At 37.9% G+C, this 21,500-nt stretch overlaps 1 protein-coding gene across 1 annotated transcript; it reads left to right on the top strand.

The window, feature by feature from the left end:
- Positions 1-19,296: 19,296 nt before the first annotated feature.
- LOC112778425 (uncharacterized mitochondrial protein AtMg00860-like) lies at positions 19,297-20,790 on the top strand. The gene is made up of 2 exons (XM_025822739.1): positions 19,297-19,339; positions 20,492-20,790. Exons 1-2 carry the CDS (start codon positions 19,297-19,299, stop codon positions 20,788-20,790), a joined length of 342 nt encoding a protein of 113 aa, XP_025678524.1.
- The last annotated feature ends 710 nt before the right edge of the window (positions 20,791-21,500 follow it).

Below are 21,500 nucleotides of genomic sequence, written 5' to 3'. Positions count from 1 at the left end.
AACATGGTGGCATCCACTCACAACTTCTATGACCGCCCCAACCAAGGGTACAATCAAAGTGGAAATAATAACCATGGATGGCAGGACAATTCAAACCAGAATTGGAGGGACAACAATAACAGGGGAGGTAGAGATAATCAGGGAAATCAGAGGTGGAATAATAACAACAACAGGCAGCAAAATCAACCTTACTGAGCACCTCACCTGAGGTAAAACCAAGGACCACCGAACAATCAGCAGCAAACCTCTCAATTTACTCATTCTTCTGTATCTTCTAATGAAGATTTATCACAAGCTTTTGAGAAAAGACAACTGGCCATGGAAAGTACCATCGTGAACAGTATTAACGCCAGTCTGAATGGTCTCACCTCTACTCTACAAGCTTTTATGACACAGCTTGGTTCAGCACAAAATTCCAGTAACCAACCTTCAAGCACCACTGGAATCCCCTCTCAACAATTACCCAATCCAAAGGGAGGCATTAATGCCATCACCCTGAGGTTTGGAACTACACTACAGGAGAGGAATCAGGAGGAAATCGAAGATGTTGAAGAGGAAGAGGATATATAGGACATAGCTGAAGAAGAGATAGCTCAACCACAAGAAGAAGCACCAAAAGGCGCAGGCACCACGGAAACCACTGTTCCCATTCCATTTCCACAGCTTGCAAGGAAGCCCAGGAAGCAGCTGGAACCTGATCCTAAAATGGTAGAGATATTCAGAAAGGTCGAGGTAACTGTCCCCCTTTTTGATGTTATTCAGCAGGTACCTAAATATGAAAAGTTTCTAAAAGACTTATGTATCCATAAAGACAAGATTAATGAATTAGAAACTATTCCTTTAGGTAGTTCTATATCTGCTTTAATGGGAGGATTACCTGAAAAATGTAGTGATCCAGGTCCTTGCATAGTTAGTTGTACTATTGGTGGTGTAGTAATTTATGATTGCATGTGTGATTTAGGAGCATGTGTCAGTATAATGCCTTTGTCCATATATGATGTTTTGAGGCTCCCTCCCTTAAAAAGGTCGGCAGCTCATTTTGTATTAGCAGATAAAAGCATTATTACAGTGGCTGGAGTTGCTGAAGATGTTTTGGTGAACATTAAAGGGCTCACATTTCCCACTGATTTTTATATCTTGGAGATGCCCCATAATGATTCAGATAAGCCATCATCGATCCTACTTGGAAGACCATTCCTAAAGACATCAAAATTCAAATTGGATGCTTTTTCAGGAACATACTCCTTTGAAATAGATGGCTGCATAGTGATCTTCAATCTGAATGGAGTCATTAACAACCCCCCAGAAGATCGTTCTATCTTCCAATGTCATGTCATAGACGAAAGTGTGGCTGATGTTCAAAAAGAAAAGTTTGAAGAGAGGCACACTGGACAAGGTCCGAGTGTGGGGACCCTCTTAACTGACAGTGAGGGCACTTCGCCATTTTCACGAGCTCCAGATAATCCAGAGCCTGTCCATGATCAAAAGTTAGAATTGAAACCTCTTCCTCCACATCTCAAATATGCTTATCTTGAGGATGAGCAGAAGCTTCCGGTTATTATTGCAAGAGAACTGACTCCTCAACAAGAAGAGCAGCTACTTGATGTGCTGAGGAAGCATAAGAAGGCAATTGGGTGGAGCTTGGCAGACATAATGGGAATCAACCCTCAAGTATGCGAGCACAGAATATTTTTAGAAGAGGGAGCAAGACCTGTCCGTCAACCCCAGAGAAGATTGAATCCCACCATCTTGGAAGTTGTCAAGAAGGAGGTGACCAGACTATTGGAGGCCGGTATCATATATCCCATTTCAGACAGTGAATGGGTAAGCCCAGTACAAGTGGTGCCCAAGAAGTCTGGAGTCACTACAGTGAAGAATGAGCATGGAGAGCTCATAGCAACTAGAGTTCAGAATGCTTGGAGAGTCTGCATTGATTACAGGCGTCTCAACCAAGCTACCCGTAAGGATCATTACCCACTTCCATTCATTGATCAAATGCTGGATCGCCTGTCAGGTAAATCACATTATTGCTTTCTAGATGGTTACACAGGTTATTTCAAGATTCATATAGCTCCTGAAGATCAGGAAAAGACTACTTTTACATGTCCTTTTGGGACTTATGCTTATAAGAGAATGCCATTTGGCTTATGCATGGCACCAGCTACTTTCCAAAGGTGCATGATGAGTCTTTTCTCTGATCTTACTGAGGACTGTATGGAAGTTTTTATGGACGATTTTAGTGTTTATGGTGATTCTTTTACCCTTTTCTTAGAGGGATTATCTAGAGTATTAGATAGATGTATTAATACAAACCTTGTATTGAATTTCGAAAATATGGTAAAACAAGGGATTGTATTAGGACATGTGGTATCTAATAATGGCATTTCTGTAGACCCAACAAAGGTGAATGTTATTTCTAGTTTACCTTACCCCTCTTCTGTGAGGGAAGTCCGTTCGTTCCTTGGCCATGCAGGTTTCTACAAGAGATTTATTAAAGACTTTAGTAAGGTGGCACTTCCCTTATCCAGATTACTGCAGAAGGACATTGAGTTCGAGTTCAGTGAAGATTGCAAACAAGCATTTGATAAGCTGAAGACTGCTCTAACTCAAGCCCCAATTGTGAGAGGACCCGACTGGAGCCAGCCGTTTGGAATCATGTGCGATGCTTCCAACCATGTAGTAGGAGCAGCGCTGGCTCAGCGTGAAGGTAAGGATCCTTTTGTTATTGCCTATGCGTCTAAGACTTTAGACACTGCCCAGTCCAATTATACTACTACTGAGAAAGAACTTGCTATTGTTTTTGCTTTGGATAAATTCCGGGCCTATTTACTTGGTACCAAAGTAGTGGTGTATTCGGACCACGCAGCTCTAAAGTATCTATTAGCTAAAAAAGAGTCCAAACCAAGGCTTATACGTTGGATACTGCTGCTACAAGAATTTAATTTAGAAATAAAGGATAGGAGTGGTAATCAGAATTTAGTAGCAGACCACTTGAGTCGCCTTGAACATATTAAGGATGATTATACTCCTATAGATGATAATTTTCCTTTTGATAACCTACAAGCAGTATCTGAGGTAGTCCCTTGGTATGCACCTGTTGCTAATTATTTAGTTAGCCGCACATTTCCTCCACATTTTTCTAAACATCAAAGAGACAAGCTGAAAAGTGAGTCTAAACATTATATATGGGATGACCCATATTTATGGAGATGTGGCGCTGACCAGATAATTAGACGTTGTGTGCCTCAATCAGAATTCCAATCCATTTTAGAGGCCTGTCACTCATCTGAGAGTGGAGGACATTTTGGCCCTCAACGAACAGCTAGAAAGATCTTAGACTGTGGATTCTGGTGGCCTACTCTTTTTAGAGACGCTGCTGAGTTTTGCAAATCTTGTATCCCATGCCAAAAATTTGGTAATATATCCAGGAGGGATGAGATGCCTCAACACTATATGCTTTTCTGTGAAATTTTTTATGTATGGGGCATTGACTTCATGGGTCCATTTCCAAATTCTAGTGGATATTTTTATATATTGTTAGCTGTGGATTATGTTTCCAAATGGGTGGAAGCAATCCCTACCCGCACTGACGATGCTAACACTGTTGTTTCCTTTGTGAGAAACCACATTATATGTCGTTTTGGATCACCACGAGCGATCGTGAGCGATCAAGGCACCCATTTTTGTAACAGGAGACTAACAGGATTGATGAAGAAGCATGGGATAATCCATAAAGTTGCAACAGCTTACCATCCTCAAACTAATGGGCAAGCCGAGGTGTCGAACAGAGAAATTAAGCGTATCTTGCAAAAGATAGTGAAGCCTCATAGAAAAGACTAGAGCACCAGGCTACAAGATGCACTGTGGACATATAGAACAGCATACAAGACACCCATTGGGATGAGTCCCTTTCGCTTAGTTTATGGAAAAGCTTGCCATCTCCCAGTTGAAATCGAACACAGAGCCTTCTGTGCAGTTAAAGAGTGCAACATGGAAATTGAGAAGGCCGGAGCTGAAAGGAAGTTGCAACTGCAGAAACTGGAGAACCTTCGCCTAGAAGCTTATGAGAATTCCAGAATTTGCAAGGAAAGGATGAAAGCTGTGCATGATCAAAACATCAAGAAGAAAGAATTTCAACCTGGAGATTTCGTCCTCCTTTACAAATCTCGACTAAGGCTAATGCCCGGTAAATTAAGATCAAAATGGGAAGGTCCATACAGAGTAGAGAAGGCTGAACCGTACGGAGTTTATCACCTAAGACATCCTTCAAGCTCTGAACTTATTAAGGTTAATGGACACCGCCTGAAGCTGTACCATAGTGAGAAAGTGCAGAAAAGCAAAGAGCTTGAGATCCTCCACTTGGAAGATCCCCATATAACAGCAGATTGAGCTAGTGGAGTGTCCAACTTACGGACGTTAAAGCAAAGTGCTTGGTGGGAGACAACCCACCGCGGTATGATCGTTCTTTTCTTCACTTTTAGTTTTTTAGTTTTTTTTTTTAAAAAAAAAAAATTTCGCTGCGCGACGCGATTGCACCAGCGACGCGTCTGCGTGGCAGGGGGAGTAAAGAAAAATAAAAATGAACAGAAAGTTACGCAGGAGCAGCGCTGGAGTCGTGCCAATGGCACAAATTACCCCACGCGACCGCGTCGCATGGAAATCATGGCCTCCCACGCGACCGCGTGCCCCACGCAGCCGCGTCCCCTGAGTTTTCGACGTAAAAGGGTGCACAGTCGCATTCTGTGCGAGAGTGATGCTGGATTGGTGCTAGAAGCACAATCCTTGTCACGCGGCCACGTCACTGACGCGGCCGCGTCACCCATTTTATAACGCACACTCATGCGATCGCGTGACCCACGCGATCGCGTCACCCAATTTTGGCAATTAAAATGAATCGAACAGAGAGTTGTGCTGGAGCGAGGCTGCACTCGCGCCAGCAGCGCAACATAGGTCACGCGACCGCGTGACCGACGCGATCGCGTCACCTTCCCTGGAGCACAACCACGCGAACGCGTGCCTTCCGCGGCCGCGTCACATGCGCCGCACAGCTCAACCTCAGTTGCCAAATTATCTTATCTTTCTTTCCTCCAAATCCTAATTTTTCTTTTCCATCCTTCTTTCTTCTTTCTCCCTTCCCCTTTCTATCTCACCTTTCATTCTCTATCTTTCTCACCCCCATTAACAAGGTTTTTCTTTTCTTCTTTCTCACTTTTCTACTATTCTTCTTATTTTCATATGTTATCTTCTTATCTTTTCTTCATTGTTCTTATTTTCTTTTCTTTTCTTTTCCTTTTTACTTGATGTTATCTATTTATGTGAGTCATTATTTATCTTTATATGCTTATGGTTTGTTATAAATTTTTTGACAATCATATATATTACTTTTAAGGGATTGCTTGCATGTTCAAATTCATACTTTCAAGAGCTTATTCTACATGCATGCTATGTGTTTGTGAAAAAGCCCATATGGCATTATGCACTTCTTCACATTATTTTACTCTAATATGCAATGCTTGCTTTTCACAAATTCCCTTTCATATTTTATTAATTAAATTTAATTGTCAATACAAACGAGATGGCTAGTTTGTTACAAATGGTAATCTAAATTGGACATTGAATGTTTGATATATGCTACTCATGCCTTTGTCTGCATGCCAATAAACCTCTTGCATTCCATTGTCCTACATGCACTTGCTATATTTCCATTGATGAGCTTTTCACATGTAATCCGGACCATGTGTTAATGCCATTTATCTTTATTGTGCATTGACTATCACTTACAATACCCTCTTCCTTGCTCTATCTCTTTGAATTTAATTTCCTTTCTCTTCCCTTCTTTCAGGATGGCCACCAAGAAAGGAAAAGAGAAAGCTACTTCCAAACCACCAGCAAGAAGAGGAACTAAAAGAGCATTAGTGGCAGCGCCTTCTTCAACCACAGTCAAGCCCTCAACAAAAAGAGTTAAGAGGATAATAAAGGTTGACGACAAGGAGAAAGCCTTTCCAGCAAAGGACACTGCGCGATTTCCCAATCGCTACTGTGAGCAGATGTTCCCTATCCTAGTAGAAAGGAACTATAACAATGAATACCTTCTTATCCTCCCATCCAATATTGCCTCCTTTGTTGAGCCGCAAATTGAACGAAGACAATGGGGTTTCTTACGGAGACAGCTGAGGCAGGTAAATCTCTCTTGGGTAGTTGAGTTCTACTCCAACTTCTACATACCGATCCTGCAGTCTGTTTATGTCCGGCAGCAACAAGTCCCCATCACAGAAGAGGCCATTCAGTACGTTCTGAGTCTTCCCCCTATTCCAGCAGGAATGGACGCTTTTCAAGAAGCCACCCTTCAGCGCCAGAGATACCAATTTGACTGGGACTCCGTTCTCGGAGTCATCGCATTACCTGGCAGCCGTTGGATCTACGGATACCACCGTACCCGCCCTAAGGGAATCTTAGCTTCCGCACTTACCTTGGAGGCTCGCGTATGGGCACAGATCATGTCCCATTACGTCTTTTTGAGCACTCATGAGTCCTCCTTCACTGCAGACATGGCTGTTCTACTATGGTGCATCCTTACAGACTAACCTTTGAATCTCTCAAGACACATCCGGAATGCCATGGAGCACGTACAAATCGCGGGCAACCTACCTTTTCCCGCCCTGGTCTCAGATCTTGTCTCAGCAGCCGGAGTCTCCTACAGAGCTGGGGACACCAAAGCCATGCTTCCACGGGATGATCAGTATGTCCCTAACGGGAAATACCTCAGACTTTCAACAGCCACTATAAGCCAGCCTACTGATCCAGTTGAAGATATTCCTTCTTCAACACCACAAGCATCTACAACTGAGAAATTGCTCCAGCAGATACTTGAAAAATTGGATCGGCATGAACTGAAAGCTAAGATGAGAGAGCGCCGTAACAAGCGCCGATTCACATACCTCAAGGAGCTGATCATGGGCAAATTCAAGGACTCAGACACTCCGGACTCCACTTCTTTTACCAGCACCGGGAGCCATGATAGTCCTGACTGTGGAGATACTGCTACCAGCCCACCCCTGTTCCTGACAGATGGCACCGAGGACGGTGCAAAGCCTTAAGTGTGGGGAGGTCGGTCAGTACCTGACGTCCAGAGGTAATTTCTCTTCTCTGTACACCAATAATTAGGATATTTTAGTTAGATTTTCTCCCCTTTATAGAATAGAATAAATTGCATAGGTTAGAATAGTTGCATGCATGTTCTACTTGATTGAAAAGACAATAAGTTTCTTTTAAAAATCTATCTTTGGAATAAAATTTCACTAATTTTTCAAAATTTTTATGATAAATCTGCTTGAGTTGTATTTGGAACATGATGTTTGAGCTAAAGAACACACAACCTGTGAAAGATTTGAGCCTTTATGTATGGTTACATTATTTAACCATAATTATTTTATTCTTATGTGTTTACTTCTCTATGATTGTAATCTATATTTTGTTTTATCTTATATGTCCAATATTTATTATATTTACATGCTTGCACATGATTGAGGCCATTATTTGTTTAAACTCACTTATCCAAATCAAGCCTACCCTTTTCAATTACCTTTGTTAACCACTTTGAGCCTTTAAAACCCCATTTGTTCTATATTTTACCACATTACTAACCTCAAGCTGAAAAACAATTGCATATCCCAAATTGAATCTTTGGTTAGTTTAAGATAGAATTGTGTGTGCTAGTTAAGTATGGGAAATTGTGGGAACAAAAGTTGTTAAGAGAATGTGTCATGAAAATTTAAAGGGAATTTTTGGATACCTATTCATGTGAAACTATAAGAATCAAAAATCTATGTGCGTTGATAAGCTTTATTTATTTCAATTAAAAAAAAAACGATAAACAAATAAATAAGGGGACAAAATTATCCCAATGTTAAATTCAGAATTCAAAGATCAATGCACATATGATAGAATTAAAATACAAAGTTGAAATATGAGTATGTGTTGAAAAAGGGAATTATGGGTAGCTAGGCATGAATTTAAAAGTATATAGAATATATGTATATTAGGTGAGAGCTTAGGTTAATTAAAGATTCAATTTATAAAGCTCACTTAGCCATATGTATACCCTTACCTGCACCTTGGCCCCATTACAACCCTGAAAAGACCTCATGATGTTTGCATTGGTATATTAACTGTTGTTGATTGGTTAGGAGAAAAAAAAAAGTTAGAAAACATGACTAGAGAAGAATAGAGTGATTACCCTATACACTAGAGATTAGAGTGTACATACATTATCAGTGAGGGTTCAATGCTTGAATTTTCATGTTTCCTGCTTTCATAAGCTATCTTCTTGCACTTTTATCGGTTTTATTGTATAATGATAGAATTAGTGGAATTTGATTTGTAATTGTTTTGAAGAGCTTATTTACTTTTGATCAAGTGGACAATAATCATATAGTTGCATTTATTTATATATGTAGGATTGCATTGCATTTCATGAGTTTCTACATGTTCATACTTATTTCCTTGTCTCCTTCAATTTAGCATGAGGACATGCTAATGTTTAAGTGTGGGGAGGTTGATAAACCACTATTTTATAGTTTATATTGTGTTTAATTGTGTGGTTTTGTCATGATCCTTACCCACTTATTCATCAATTTAGCATGCATTTAGATTTCCTTCCTAAATTCAGAACATGTTTGAAAATTGCTTCCTAGAGACTTTAATTATTTAATTTTAATTCTCCTTTATTCCATTCGATGCCATGATTTGTGTGTCAAGTGTTTCAGGCTTTATAGAGCATGAATGAGATGGAGATTGGAGAGGAAGCTAGCAAAAAATGGAAGGAACACAAGAATTTGAGGAGATAACCAGCGAGAAGTGACGCGGTCGCATGGCTCACGCGACCGCGCGAAGGAGCGCAAATCGCAGTGACGGCGCCACATTGCTTGCGCGGCTGCACGGATTGGAAAGCGCAAGCGACGCGGTAGCATGGACGACGCGAACGCGTGGAGAGGAAAAAGCGCAAGCGACGCGTCCGCATAGACGACGCGATCGCGTGACATGTGCGATCTACATAATCTGCAGAATTCGCTGGGGGCAATTTTTGGACCTTATTTTGGCCCAGTTTTTGGCCCGGAACAGCAGACTAGAGTCAGAGAATATGCAGAAACAACACACACATTCATTCAGTAGTTTTAGAACTAGTTTTTCACTCTCTTAGGTTTTTCTCTCTAGTTTTTAGAATTTTAATTTTCAATTGGTCTTAGCATTGGAACATTGAGAAGAGTTATTTCCTCATCAAGACTTCATCATTCTAGTTTGTTTTCTTAACTTGGTTTTATTCTTCCATATTCTTTGTTTTGTTCAATTTTATTATTCAGATACTTTTATGATTATTTAATGCAAGGATTATTTCTTTTTAATTCAATTTCAATTCCAATAATCATGTCTTCTTTTAATTCCCTTTTATGTGTTATGGGTTTCTTATTTACAATGCGTGAGTAGTTTCATTACTTGATGGGGAATTGATTGAAAAGGAACTCTTGAGTTGGAAGGATTGAAAGAAAATTTGTAATTGGGTTAATTGTTGAATTGCTATCCTGTCACCAACGTCAATCCCTTGAACTAAGTGGGCTGTAACTCGTGAACGGATCTAGTAATCCAACTTGTTTGACTTTCCCTTACCTAGTAAAGGATAACTAAACAGAGTAACCGTTAATTATAAATCCATCTAAAAAAATCATTCCATCAATGATAGAGATTCTAACTAATCAATTCCCAGTCAAGGTTTTTTATTCATATCATTTAATTTTCCTCAGTTTACATTCCAATTTACTTACCTCAACTTCTTCGAACCTCTGAATAAAATAGCACCCTTCTCTGCAACTCGTTGGGAGACGACCTGGGACTTAAAACTCCCAGTAATTTTGATTTAAACTCTTTGTGACACATTTCTAAATTGATAGGCAGATTTTCGGTGAATTAAGAACTATACTTGCAACGTATCAAATTTAATAATTTTTTAATTCATCAGCTTCTGCTTCCCATCAGTGGCTCATGACCAAATCAAGGAAGCTTCACAATCAGCACTCATAAAGCTCAGTTCACTAAGTGAACTTAGCTTTATCGTGAAAAATTCAGCATGGAAGCAAGAATTTTCGCTAAGTTAAACTTGGGCGTTCACAACATGACCATGCCTTCTTCAAAGAGACATAACTTGAGCTACAGACGTCCAATTAATGTGCTTTCAGTTGCGTTGGAAAGCTGACATTTAGAGCTTTCCAACGATATATGATAGTTTATATTTGGCATGAAATTGAGGCACAAGTGAAAGACATCTTTAAGGGCCAAAAACAAGCAAAAATAGACCAAAGTGGCTTCACCAAGATTCGAAGTGGGAGCCTCTCACTTGCAAGGAAGGAGCGCTACTCCTTGAAATAAAAATGGGTACAACATTTCACTCAACAAGGCTCAAACCTGGAGCTTCCTTGTACAAGCACTCCTTACTCTCCACTCTTCCAAGGAAATCAACACCAATTTGCTTCCACCAAGGATCGAACTTGGAAGCATGAAGCCCACAACTAGGCGCTACAATGGGGAGCTCAGTTGGATTTCCCAACTGAGCGCTACTCTTCCCCATTCCCTACACTTTTGGCACGCCAAGGAGCAAGCCTTGCGCACAAGTTGACACACCCAAGGCAAGACATAGAGCTCAGTTCAATTTTCTAACTGAGCTCTATTGAAGAGCAACGTGAACGAGGGGCTGGCGCACCAAAAATTGGGCAACACAAAGAACATTGGGCTCTCAGTTTGGTATTTGAACTGAGCCATGCCCTGGGAGTGTCACCCATGGGCCAAAATTCAACCAAAATTCTATTTAAATTCAATTCTTCACCAAATTGAATCAAGGCCAACCAAACCCATCTCTCTTCAAATCCAAAGCAAGCAAAGCCCACATCATCACTCAAAGGCACAAGAACAAGCTAGAATTAGGATTTTCATTTAATTTGTTTTTCATTTCAATTTCATTTTATTTTCATTTTGTAAAAAGCCTATATAAAGGCATCATTCTCATTTTCATAAGGAGGAATTGGGAAGGAGAATTGATCTCTCTTCTTCCTTGTTCTTGCTTCTACACTTTTTACTCTTTGTTCTGTTCTTCTAGGTATTTTACTATTTTTTTTTAACAATAATTGTTGAATAATTATTGTTGAATAATCTCTGAACTTGTTATGGCCTTATGGGTTGAATAATTGTTAATTAATCTATGAATTCCTAGGTTGAATAATAGGTTGAATAATGGTTGAATATTGTTAATTAATAATTTTGAATTTGTGATTTACTGATTTCTCATTTTTCTTCTTCAATTACTGTTGTCTGTGGTTTAGGATTGATAATTTGTAGTTCTATTGTCTTTAGTTTCTATTTTGAATTTTAGTTTTTACAATGATTGACTGATTTTGTTTGATTCTGTTATGGTTCTGCTTTTGTCTTTCGTTGATCCATTGTCTAGTGCTTTGTTTCCTTGCTCATGTTAAGATCTTCACTACCTATACAGCTTGTGCGTTGGAGCTTACTGGTGTTATCTTGATCTTCCTCCAATAGTTCATTGTCCTAAACAACAATATTACTTTCTTCTGGAACCTCCGATGGGTGAGTTTGGTTGGCTTGGCTAACTCCTTCGTCATTATTCTCTAGCCTTCTATTTCTATTTTCATAGCTCTCCTTAGCTCAGCCTTCTGTTATGGTTTTGCTTTGATTTATAGTTGGTTTTGCTTTGATTTGTAGTTGCTGGCTCCTAATTATTGCTAGTTTTGCTGGTGTTGTTTGTTGCTGAATGTTGGTGGCAGAATTTAGATATGGTCATGTTGATAATTTTTTGATTTTTCAATGTGCTGTGGCTGGTCTTTAATTTCGTATCTGGTTGTGGATACCTCTTTGTTTTGTTGTTGCTGGTTTTGCTTTGATTTGTAGTTGGTTTTGCTTTGATTTGTAGTTGCTGGCTCCTAATTATTGCTGGTTATGCTGGCTTTGTTTGTTGCTAAATGTTGGTGGCAGAATTTAGATATGATCATGTTGATAATTTTTTTATTTTTCATTCTGCTGTGGCTGGTCTTTAATTTTGTTTTAATTAATAAAACTTTTATTAATTTCAGTTATTGATAATAGTATTAATCAAGAAGAAACTGCTGATAATAATGCATCTATGAATAATAACTTTCCTGTCAATCCTCCTATTTCAAATGATGCTTCTAATCCTAATCCTAATCCACCGAAGAAAATTTGCAATAAGTTCTTGCGGATTTTGATGATTGATAAATCATGATGTTGGGATTTAACATTTAGATATGTTTTTTTACTATTTAATTTTTGAGTTTATATTTTGATAAGATCATATGGATTTGGTTGATGATATTTTATGTAGTGTTTTAAATTTTGAAGATATTTTAAGATTTGTATTAGACTATAATTGTATTTTAGGATATTTATTTATAATTTATTTATTATTTTATTCTAAAACAGTTTTTCCAGTTGAATCACTGGTTGGACCGGTTGGACCAATAAATCAGTGAACCAGTGACTAGAGCAGTTCGATGACCGGTCCGGTTCTCAGAACCTTGCTTTTATCATATTACTTGTTCTACACTTTCTTATATTTCAATTTCCTTTATCAATATATACATAGTTTTGCAATTTTGAGTTCTAGTTCATGAATTTGATGTTTGATGGTTATTTTATGTTTGTTAAGTTGCCTTTGTTGATTTTGTTTTTTGGTTGTTCATAGTTTCAAGTAGCTTTCCAATTTTGCCATATTTTGGGAATATTCCTACCATGTGTTTGATGAAATGCCAATTTTGGTTATGAGGTAGATTTTCACTCCTTGACTTGGAAAAATGAATTTATGGAATACTAGAGTCATAATGTCCGACATTTAGTGATAATTCTTGGGTTGTTAGTTGTTATTGTTTCCACTAACGCTAGCTTTTTACTAAGGTAATTAGTAATTTAGCTAGGATTTGTGGATTAATAACAATTATGCTCACTTGGCTTACTCTTCGATGTTAAGGGTTGACTAAGTGAGATTAATCCATCACAAAAATTATTGCGTTGTAAGTATAGTTCAAAACCGACAATTAAACCTCAATCAACGTTTAGATTGTTTGTCACAATTATAAACCCAATAAAATTAACCGAAGTATTCAAACCTCGGGTCGTCTCTCAAGGAATTGCAGGGAAGTATGTTTATTATTAGTTATGAGATTGTATCTTTTTGGATTTTGAGTTTAATAAGCAAGGAATGTAAATAACAAGAAAATAACTAACAACTAAGAAAAGTCCTACCAAGGGTTGAGAATCGGAACTCCTATCCTCATTATCATTGTCAATTAAGATGGTAAGTCAAGTGAGTAAATCAACTTGAGTTCACAAGTCCTAATCAAAGACTAGAGTTAGTGAATCTCAAGCCAACTAGCAACTTTCAATCACCAACCAACAAGAGACTTTGATAATTCAAGAGTCTCCAAATTACTCTTCAATCCAAGCTAAGAATACAAAAATCTAATTTAAAATCAAACCAAGAATTTTATCAAACACTTGGAAGGCACAAAATAAAAGCATAGAAAAGTAATAAGAGAATGTAAAATCTAAGACTAACAATTGCAAGGAATCAATAACAACAAATGAAGAAAGAAGCAATAAACATGAAATACCTCAAATTGCATTAAAAAGGAATTGAATCTAACATGAAGAGTTCATAAACTGAATCGGGAAAATAAAGAGATCAACATGAGAAGATAAACTAAGATGCTAGAATAAAATAATGTAGAAGAGAAACTAAATTAAAGCAAAATGGAAATCTGAATTGGAGAAGAAATAACTAAAAATCCTAAAACCTAGAGAAACCTACATCTAAAACCTAATAATTATAAAAATGAATGAGAAGTGAATGATTCCCCCTTTTCTGCTCCACTCTGCAGCCTCTAATCTGTATTTTTGGGCCTGAAACTGGGTCAAAAGCAGCCCAGAAATCGCCCCCAGCGAATTCGCTTTACTGAGGCACGTGACGCTCGTCACGCGTACGCGTCAGCCACGTGTACGTGTTGCTGAACGAATTCCTGGTCACGCGTACGCGTCGCTTGCCTGCTACACTGGTCACGCATACGCGTCGCCCATGCGTACGCATCGCTACCAGCTTCTGAAATTCTCAATTTCTTGTATTCCTTCCAGTTTTGCATGCTTCCTTTTCATCCTCTAAGCCATTCCTGCCCTACAAAACCTGAAAACACTTAACACACATATCACGGTATTGATGGTAATAAAAGAGGATTAAAAATTAGTAATTTTAAGGTCAAAGAAGCATCTTTTCAATCATAATACAAAATTAGGAAGGAAACTTAAAAACATGCAATTTACATGAATAAGTGTGAGAATAAGTGACAAAATTCACTTAATTCAGAACAAAATAAACCATAAAATAGTGGCTCATCAATAACTCATCCCAAGTCAAGGCTTTATTTATGTTTTGAACTATAATTCCATCAATTTTGAGCTTTACTTGTTCATATTACATATATAGTTCTTTTATTCCTTTGTTAGTTTATTAATTGCAATTTTGATTGTTCTTTTATTTCTTAATTGCTTGCTTCACGATTCAAAACCCCTTGATTTTCACAACCAAAATTGTGTGCTTATTGTCACTAGTTCCTAAGGAAGACGACCCGAGGTTTAATTACTCTCGGTTATTTTAATTTGAATTTAAACTTTGATTGATGGGATTTAATTGCCGGTTTGAACTATGCTACCGACAAAGTGATTCTTATTTTGAAAAACTCTAAACCGGCACAAATCTTATTCATCAATTACACTGTTGCTAGACGACGAGTGAGTTTAATGTAACAACCCCGGTTTTCGAGTACGCGAGATCTTTTATGAAAGTACGGAGAACTACGGAGGATCAGTAAGTAGAGAACCTCTGATATATCATCAAGTATCTCAATCCTCATTGTCATTATGTCATCTTTAAGCTAGAACCTTTTTGACGCAAGCTTGATAACGCGGTGATGAAGAACCTAGTTTTCGAACCATATCGGTTAGGAGTTTTGATTCTGATTTTCGTAAATAGTCTCTGTTTGACGAACCGGAGTCGATTCAAGAGAGAAGAGAGATAATAGGATGATATTATCATTATATTAGTCTTAGAAGCTTCTTGAATAATATTATAAGGTTACCGGGTCAGTTTTAGTTAAAAATAGAAAATCGGTTTAACCAGGTTCACAGTTTACTAGTGTAGCTTAGCACCAGCACTCTCTGATGACTGTAGCAATGCTAAGGCCTCATTATAAATGTTCTATTCTCATAATAAATATGTTACTAGTGTCATTTATGCTAGTAGCTCATAAAATAATTTTTAGAGATGTTCTTACAAGTGTTCTGATACATCTAGTTTTAGTAGTTATACACCTGAGATATTTTAATATAATTTTAACCCACCTCCAAGCCAACCAATCACAATTCACCCTACACCCCCAAAACCCCAAAGGATGGTTTATTTTCAGTTTGTGGCCGAAAATAGAAAGAGAGAAAAAGAGAGAAAAGTTCTTAGTTCCAAATCTTCAAAGCTTGATTTCTTCTGAACTAAAACTCAAATCAAAACTCTGATTTCACCAAAATGATCCTCTCTTCTTACTCTACATGATCATATAACATATTAAGGCTGGAAATAAGGTGAGATGGCTGTCTCCCTCCCTCTTCAATTCGGTTTTCAAGGAAACATGCTTAAACATGTGTTTTCTTGATGTTCTTCCTTAGGAATCACGCTAAACTTGACTTGAGGGCCAAGAAACATTAATTTCCAGAAAGTTTTAGGTGATATATCCCTTTCTAACATGCTGAGTAAGATTTGGTTAGTTGAGGATTTTTGGATTTAAAGTTGTTCTTGATGTGATTTAGGAGGAAAAAGTGCTTAAGGACCACTTAAGGACATAACCGAATTAGGAGCAGCAAAATCAGATAGGGTTTGGTATAATTAATCTTGATTGATTGTGTTTGAATTATGTGATTATGATATGGTTTGGTTATGCTTGAAATTGATTGTTTATATGAGTGATTCTTGTTGAAATTTAGGTGAAAATTTGATGAAATTTGATGATATTCAACTTTGAATTTGTGTTCTTCATGGCTGCTGGAAAAACGAACCCTAAACCTTAAATAGAGGTTCAATTTGTGTTGAAATCATGTAGAAAAGATGGGGTTTTAGTGGCTGCTAATTTATTATGAATTATAGTAAAAATCGGTTGCTAAAAAGACTGAGAAACGGGTAAAAACAGAGAAAGAATCTGAAGAATTTACAAAGAACACGAAGAACACTTTGAGTGTGATGAAGAACATTGAAGAATAGGCCTTAGATCTTAAAAAGGGCAAGGAAGTAAAATTTTTGGTGTTTGAGGGGTTATTTGGTAATTTCTGAAAGTTAGGGTGGTTAAAGTAGAAATATTAAAAGTTACGGGTGGTAAAAAGTGAATTTTAAAGGATAAAGGTAAAGATAAGGTAATTTTTGAAAATTTAATGATAAAATAGTAAATAATAATAAAATATTAAATAATAATATTTAGTTAAAAATAATATTTTAATAAAAATAATAAAATAATATGAAAAAGGCGGTTTTCTGTAAAAGCTTTAGAAAGACAATTTTAAGCGCAGAATCTCATAATTACCTTCATAAAGCACTTTGGGAGTGGTAAGAACAAATTATTGAGGCAAAGATAAATGAAAGATAAAAAGTTAAAGAAAAGATAAGAAACCAAAGAAAAGTCTGTAAAGTTTTAATAACAAAAAAACAGACAGAGATTAGTGAACGAACTAGGGCAACCTAGTTAGTCCTTGAAATGCGACTAGGGTTACGTATACTATGAAAAGTTAAAATGTTTCAGTATAGACTTAATGAACCTATACTTGGAACAGGTTAACTATTCATACCGAAATTTACATAAGCTTTAAACACATACGTTAAGCAGAGAAATCAGAGCAGAGTAGAGAAACACAAAGAACAGAGTAACAAGATTAAAGTAAAGAGATAAAGAGAAAAAGAGTAAATATAGATACAGAGGAAGAGTAATCAGAGAAAAGTAAAGAGATACAGAAAAAAGAGAAACCAAAACAGAGTAAAGAGATATAAAGAGAAGAGTAATAAAATATATATTATATATATATTTGTTGCTTAATGCAACCCAAGAGATATTATATATATATATATATATATATATATATATATATATATATATATATATATTTGTTGCTTAATGCAACCAAAGAGATATTATTTATTTGGTTGTTGCTTAATGCAACCCAAGAGATGTTTGTTTATTTATCTGTTGCCTTGAGGCAACATAAGAGTAATTTTCCGGATAAATGTCGGGAATGCAGGTGCTAACCAACAGATGAGCTCATAGCCTGCGCTAGGGCTAGACATGCATCATTCTTGTCTGCGCATTATTCTCTGTTGCATTCCTTTCTGTGTGTGATCTATTTCTTTATGTTTGTCTGCTTGTATGCTATTTCTGTGTTTCATTTTCTTGTATTCTTCTGTTTGTGTTCTGCTTTCTATTTTCCCTCTTCTCTTTGTTTATCTTTAACTTCTTTTTACTATTTCACTGAATTTTGTTATCCGTTCGCTAATTGTAAATGAATAAATGAATGTAAATAATAACCCCGGCCCTACTAAGAACTCCCCAATTCTTACCCCCCTTCTCTCCCTTCTTCCCCTTCAGATGGAGACGGGCGTGATATTCTACGAGTTCGAGGACCCTTACATCTACGAGGATCCAGTACATCACAGTTACTTCATTATGGGATTGGAGCCTCGTATAGACGATATGCGTTACTTAATCGAGCTTTTCAACATCCTCTATCTAGCCCGCATTTTTACCCCGATGCTCCTTATGACTTTCCCTTATCCTGGTACTATCTTGACGCACCTGGACATCCTTTTCCTAATGATCCCGGACACCCCATACCAGCTCAACCTTTGAATGAGGTGGTACCTGAGCCTATCATTCCTGATGAGCCTGAGTTAGCTGGTGACTACGTACCTGTGATTCCACCAGAGTGGGACTTTCCCCCTGACCCAATCCCTGACTTTCCATAGCCTGATGAGCCGGCACTACTGGATGGTGAGGTAGCTCCTATATATGCGAACGGACCTATGCTCGCGAATGGTTTTGTACATAGTGACAGTAGTGTTTCTGGTGGATCTGAGGGTATAGTTGTAGCTGTAGACGATGAGGAGGAGGTGGATCCTTAGATAGAGATAAAGCAGGATGAGGAGATGGACGAGCCTCACGACGATTCTCCAAACGGCCACGTGTAGATATAGCTTAGCTGTAGGGGCATTCTTTTGATGACACTCTAGTCTGACATTATCTATTAGTTAGTCTCTCACTTGTGTTAGTTCACCCGAGAGCTAGGAGCTATATAGTGGTTAGGCTAGCCTAGGTGCCAGATTAGCAGCTTTTTGTATGGGCCAGGCCCTGGGAGTGTCGTGTATATATTAGCTACGTAGGATGACATGGATGTAAATTGACTTGATCTTTTGTGAACGCTACATGTTTTGTTCTAGTGTACATTATGTATATTATTAGCTGTGTTATATGTTTCTTTCTGCTTCCTTATTATTTCTATTAGTGTGTGCTTATTTATTTTACTCCCTCGCTCGCAACGATATAAGCTAGAAAAAAAAGTTACTCGTAAAATTGGCAACGTTCTAACAAGGAACAGGCTCATACATTAAGTAATAGTTAATAATTAGAAAGAACAAGTTGGTAACACTTAGCTTCTTGTATGACCATGGTATACCTGAAGTTGGGTCGTTACAATTTGGTATCAGAGCAGTTTGTTCCCATTAGAGCCTGAAGAGTGGACTGACTATGCTTCATTGCATACTCTGCTTGTGTGTCTCATGCTGGTAGGGTATCTCTAAGAATCATTTGGCATGAATATCTATGAGCGCTCATTTTGGGAATGTCCGTGCCTTACTTGAAATATTAAGATTGATCACCTTAATGTTGATTGTTTGGTGCGGATAGGACCATAATGACTGTTAATAGGCAAAGTTTAATCGAGTTTCGAACGACGAATCAATGCGAGGCATAGCTATCCTCATAGCTGTTATGATCTCCATGGTTATGGTTATGTTAGATTTGGATGATGTAAGGAACGAATGCTTATTTTACTTGTGAGGAATCTGGACACACAGCTAGGATCTACCCAAGAAAGTTTGTTCGGAATCTAGTGCAAACCCAGCAACAAAATTGAGTGTTTGCTATGAGTGCTGATGATGCTATGCAATTAGACGCCTTGATCCAAGGTCAGTGTTATGTCAAGAATCGATTTCTAACTGTACTGTATTATTCAGGTGCATCGTATTCCTTTATCTCTTTAACTGTTGCTCGTAACTTGGGACTAGATATCTCTGAGTTGAACTTTGATCTAATAGTCCATACACCTGCATCCCAAAATGCTTTGATTAGTTTAGTGTGCCTGCAAGTACCATTCATTATTAGGAACAGAACTTTTATACATGATCTAATCTGTTTGCCTCTATGTGGTTTAGAAGTTATTCTAGGATTAGATTGGTTGTCCAAGTATCATGTTTTCCTTGATTGCTATGAAAGAACTACTATTATTCTGTCTAATAATTTAGATATTAAACCAATTCTGTCTCATACTTTATATCTAAATTCTGTAAGACTTACCTTAGACAGAAGTAAGTGTGAGGGGTACGTTCTGTTAGCGGCTAGCTCGAATGATAGTGAACTAATTTTAGAACGAATCCGAGTGGTGAAGGAATTTCCTGATGTTTTCCCGGATGATATACCTGAGTTTCCTCCTCAGCGAGAAATAGAATTCAGCATTGAACTAGTATTTGGAACCGGACCAATTTCCATAGCACTGTACCGGATGTCACCATTGGAACTTGCAGAGATGAAGAAGCAGTTGGATGAGTTACTTGGAAAGAAATTTATTCGTCCTAGTGCATCACCTTGGGGAGCTCCAGTATTGCTATTAAAGAAGAAGGATGGTGGAATGAGAATTTGCATAGATTACCGATAGCTAAATAAAGTCACTATCAAGAACAAGTATCCACTTCCACTGATAGATGATTTGATGGATCAGTTGAAAGGTGCAACTGTGTTCTCGAAGATTGATTTGCGATTGGGCTATCACCAGATTTGAGTGAAAGAGTCAGATATACCGAAGACTGCATTTAGAACTCGATATGGTCACTATGAGTATACGGTTATGTCATTTGGACTAACTAATTCTCCTGCGATTTTCATGGATTACATGAATCGTATTTTCCGTCCGTACCTTGATAAGTTTGTAGTAGTTTTTATAGACGATATTCTCATCTATTCGAAGACAGAAAGAGAGCATGAAGAGCATCTAAGGACTGTATTGCAGATACTGAGGACTCAGAAGTTATATGCTAAACTATCAAAGTGCGAATTATGGACAGGGAAGGTGGCATTTTCGGGACATGTTATATCACAGGGAGGAATTGCAGTGGATCCTTCAAAAATTGAAGCAGTAGTGCAGTGGGAACCACCTACGACCGTTACAGAAGTTCGGAGTTTTCTTGGACTTGCTGGCTATTACCGGAGGTTCATCAAAGGATTTTCACAGATAGCCTTACCTTTGACTTACCTTACACGAAAGGAAGTTCCATTTATCTGGATGGCTGAGTATGATAGAAGTTTCAAGATACTTAAGGAAAAGCTAATAACTGCACCTGTATTAGTACTACCCGACCTGTAGAAACCTTTTGAAGTATACTGTGACGCCTCTCATAAAAGACTTGGATGTGTGCTGATGCAAGACAAAAATATGGTGGCTTATGCTTTCCGGCAGCTAAGACCTCATGAACGAAATTATTCGACGCATGACTTAGAATTGGCTGCAGTAGTGTTTGCTCTGAAAATCTGGAGGCATTATTTGTATGGCGCTCAGCTAGAGGTTTTCTCTGACCACAAAAGTTTAAAGTATATCTTCGACCATAAGGATCTTAACATGCGACAATGAAGGTAGATGGAGTTTCTGAAGGACTATGATTTCAAGTTAAGTTATCACCCAGGGAAAGCGAACGTGGTGGCAGATGCCTTGAGCAGGAAGAATTTGAGTATCTTTTGGATGATGATAAAGGAAGAAAAGCTACTTGCAGAATTTGAGGACCTTAAGTTGGCTATGACTGAGACATCAAGTGGAGTCTGTTTGGCGCAGTTGCGTATAACACCGGATTTTAAGATTAGGATCCAGCAAGCACAAGCCCAGGACTCAGAAATGATGATGATGCTGAAACGGATGAAAGTAGAGGAACCAGAAGCTATAAGACAAGATCTTAGCAGTCGCTGGAGATATAAGAATAGAATTTGTGTGCCTAGCTCTGGAGATTTGTGACAAGGGATTCTTATAGAAGCCCATCAAAGTAGATTTTCTATGTATCCTGGAGTGACAAAGATGTATCAAGA

This window comes from Arachis hypogaea, chromosome 19, assembly GCF_003086295.3.
Source record: "Arachis hypogaea cultivar Tifrunner chromosome 19, arahy.Tifrunner.gnm2.J5K5, whole genome shotgun sequence".
Lineage (NCBI taxonomy): Eukaryota > Viridiplantae > Streptophyta > Magnoliopsida > Fabales > Fabaceae > Arachis > Arachis hypogaea.
This window is presented reverse-complemented; position numbering and strand designations above follow the sequence as displayed.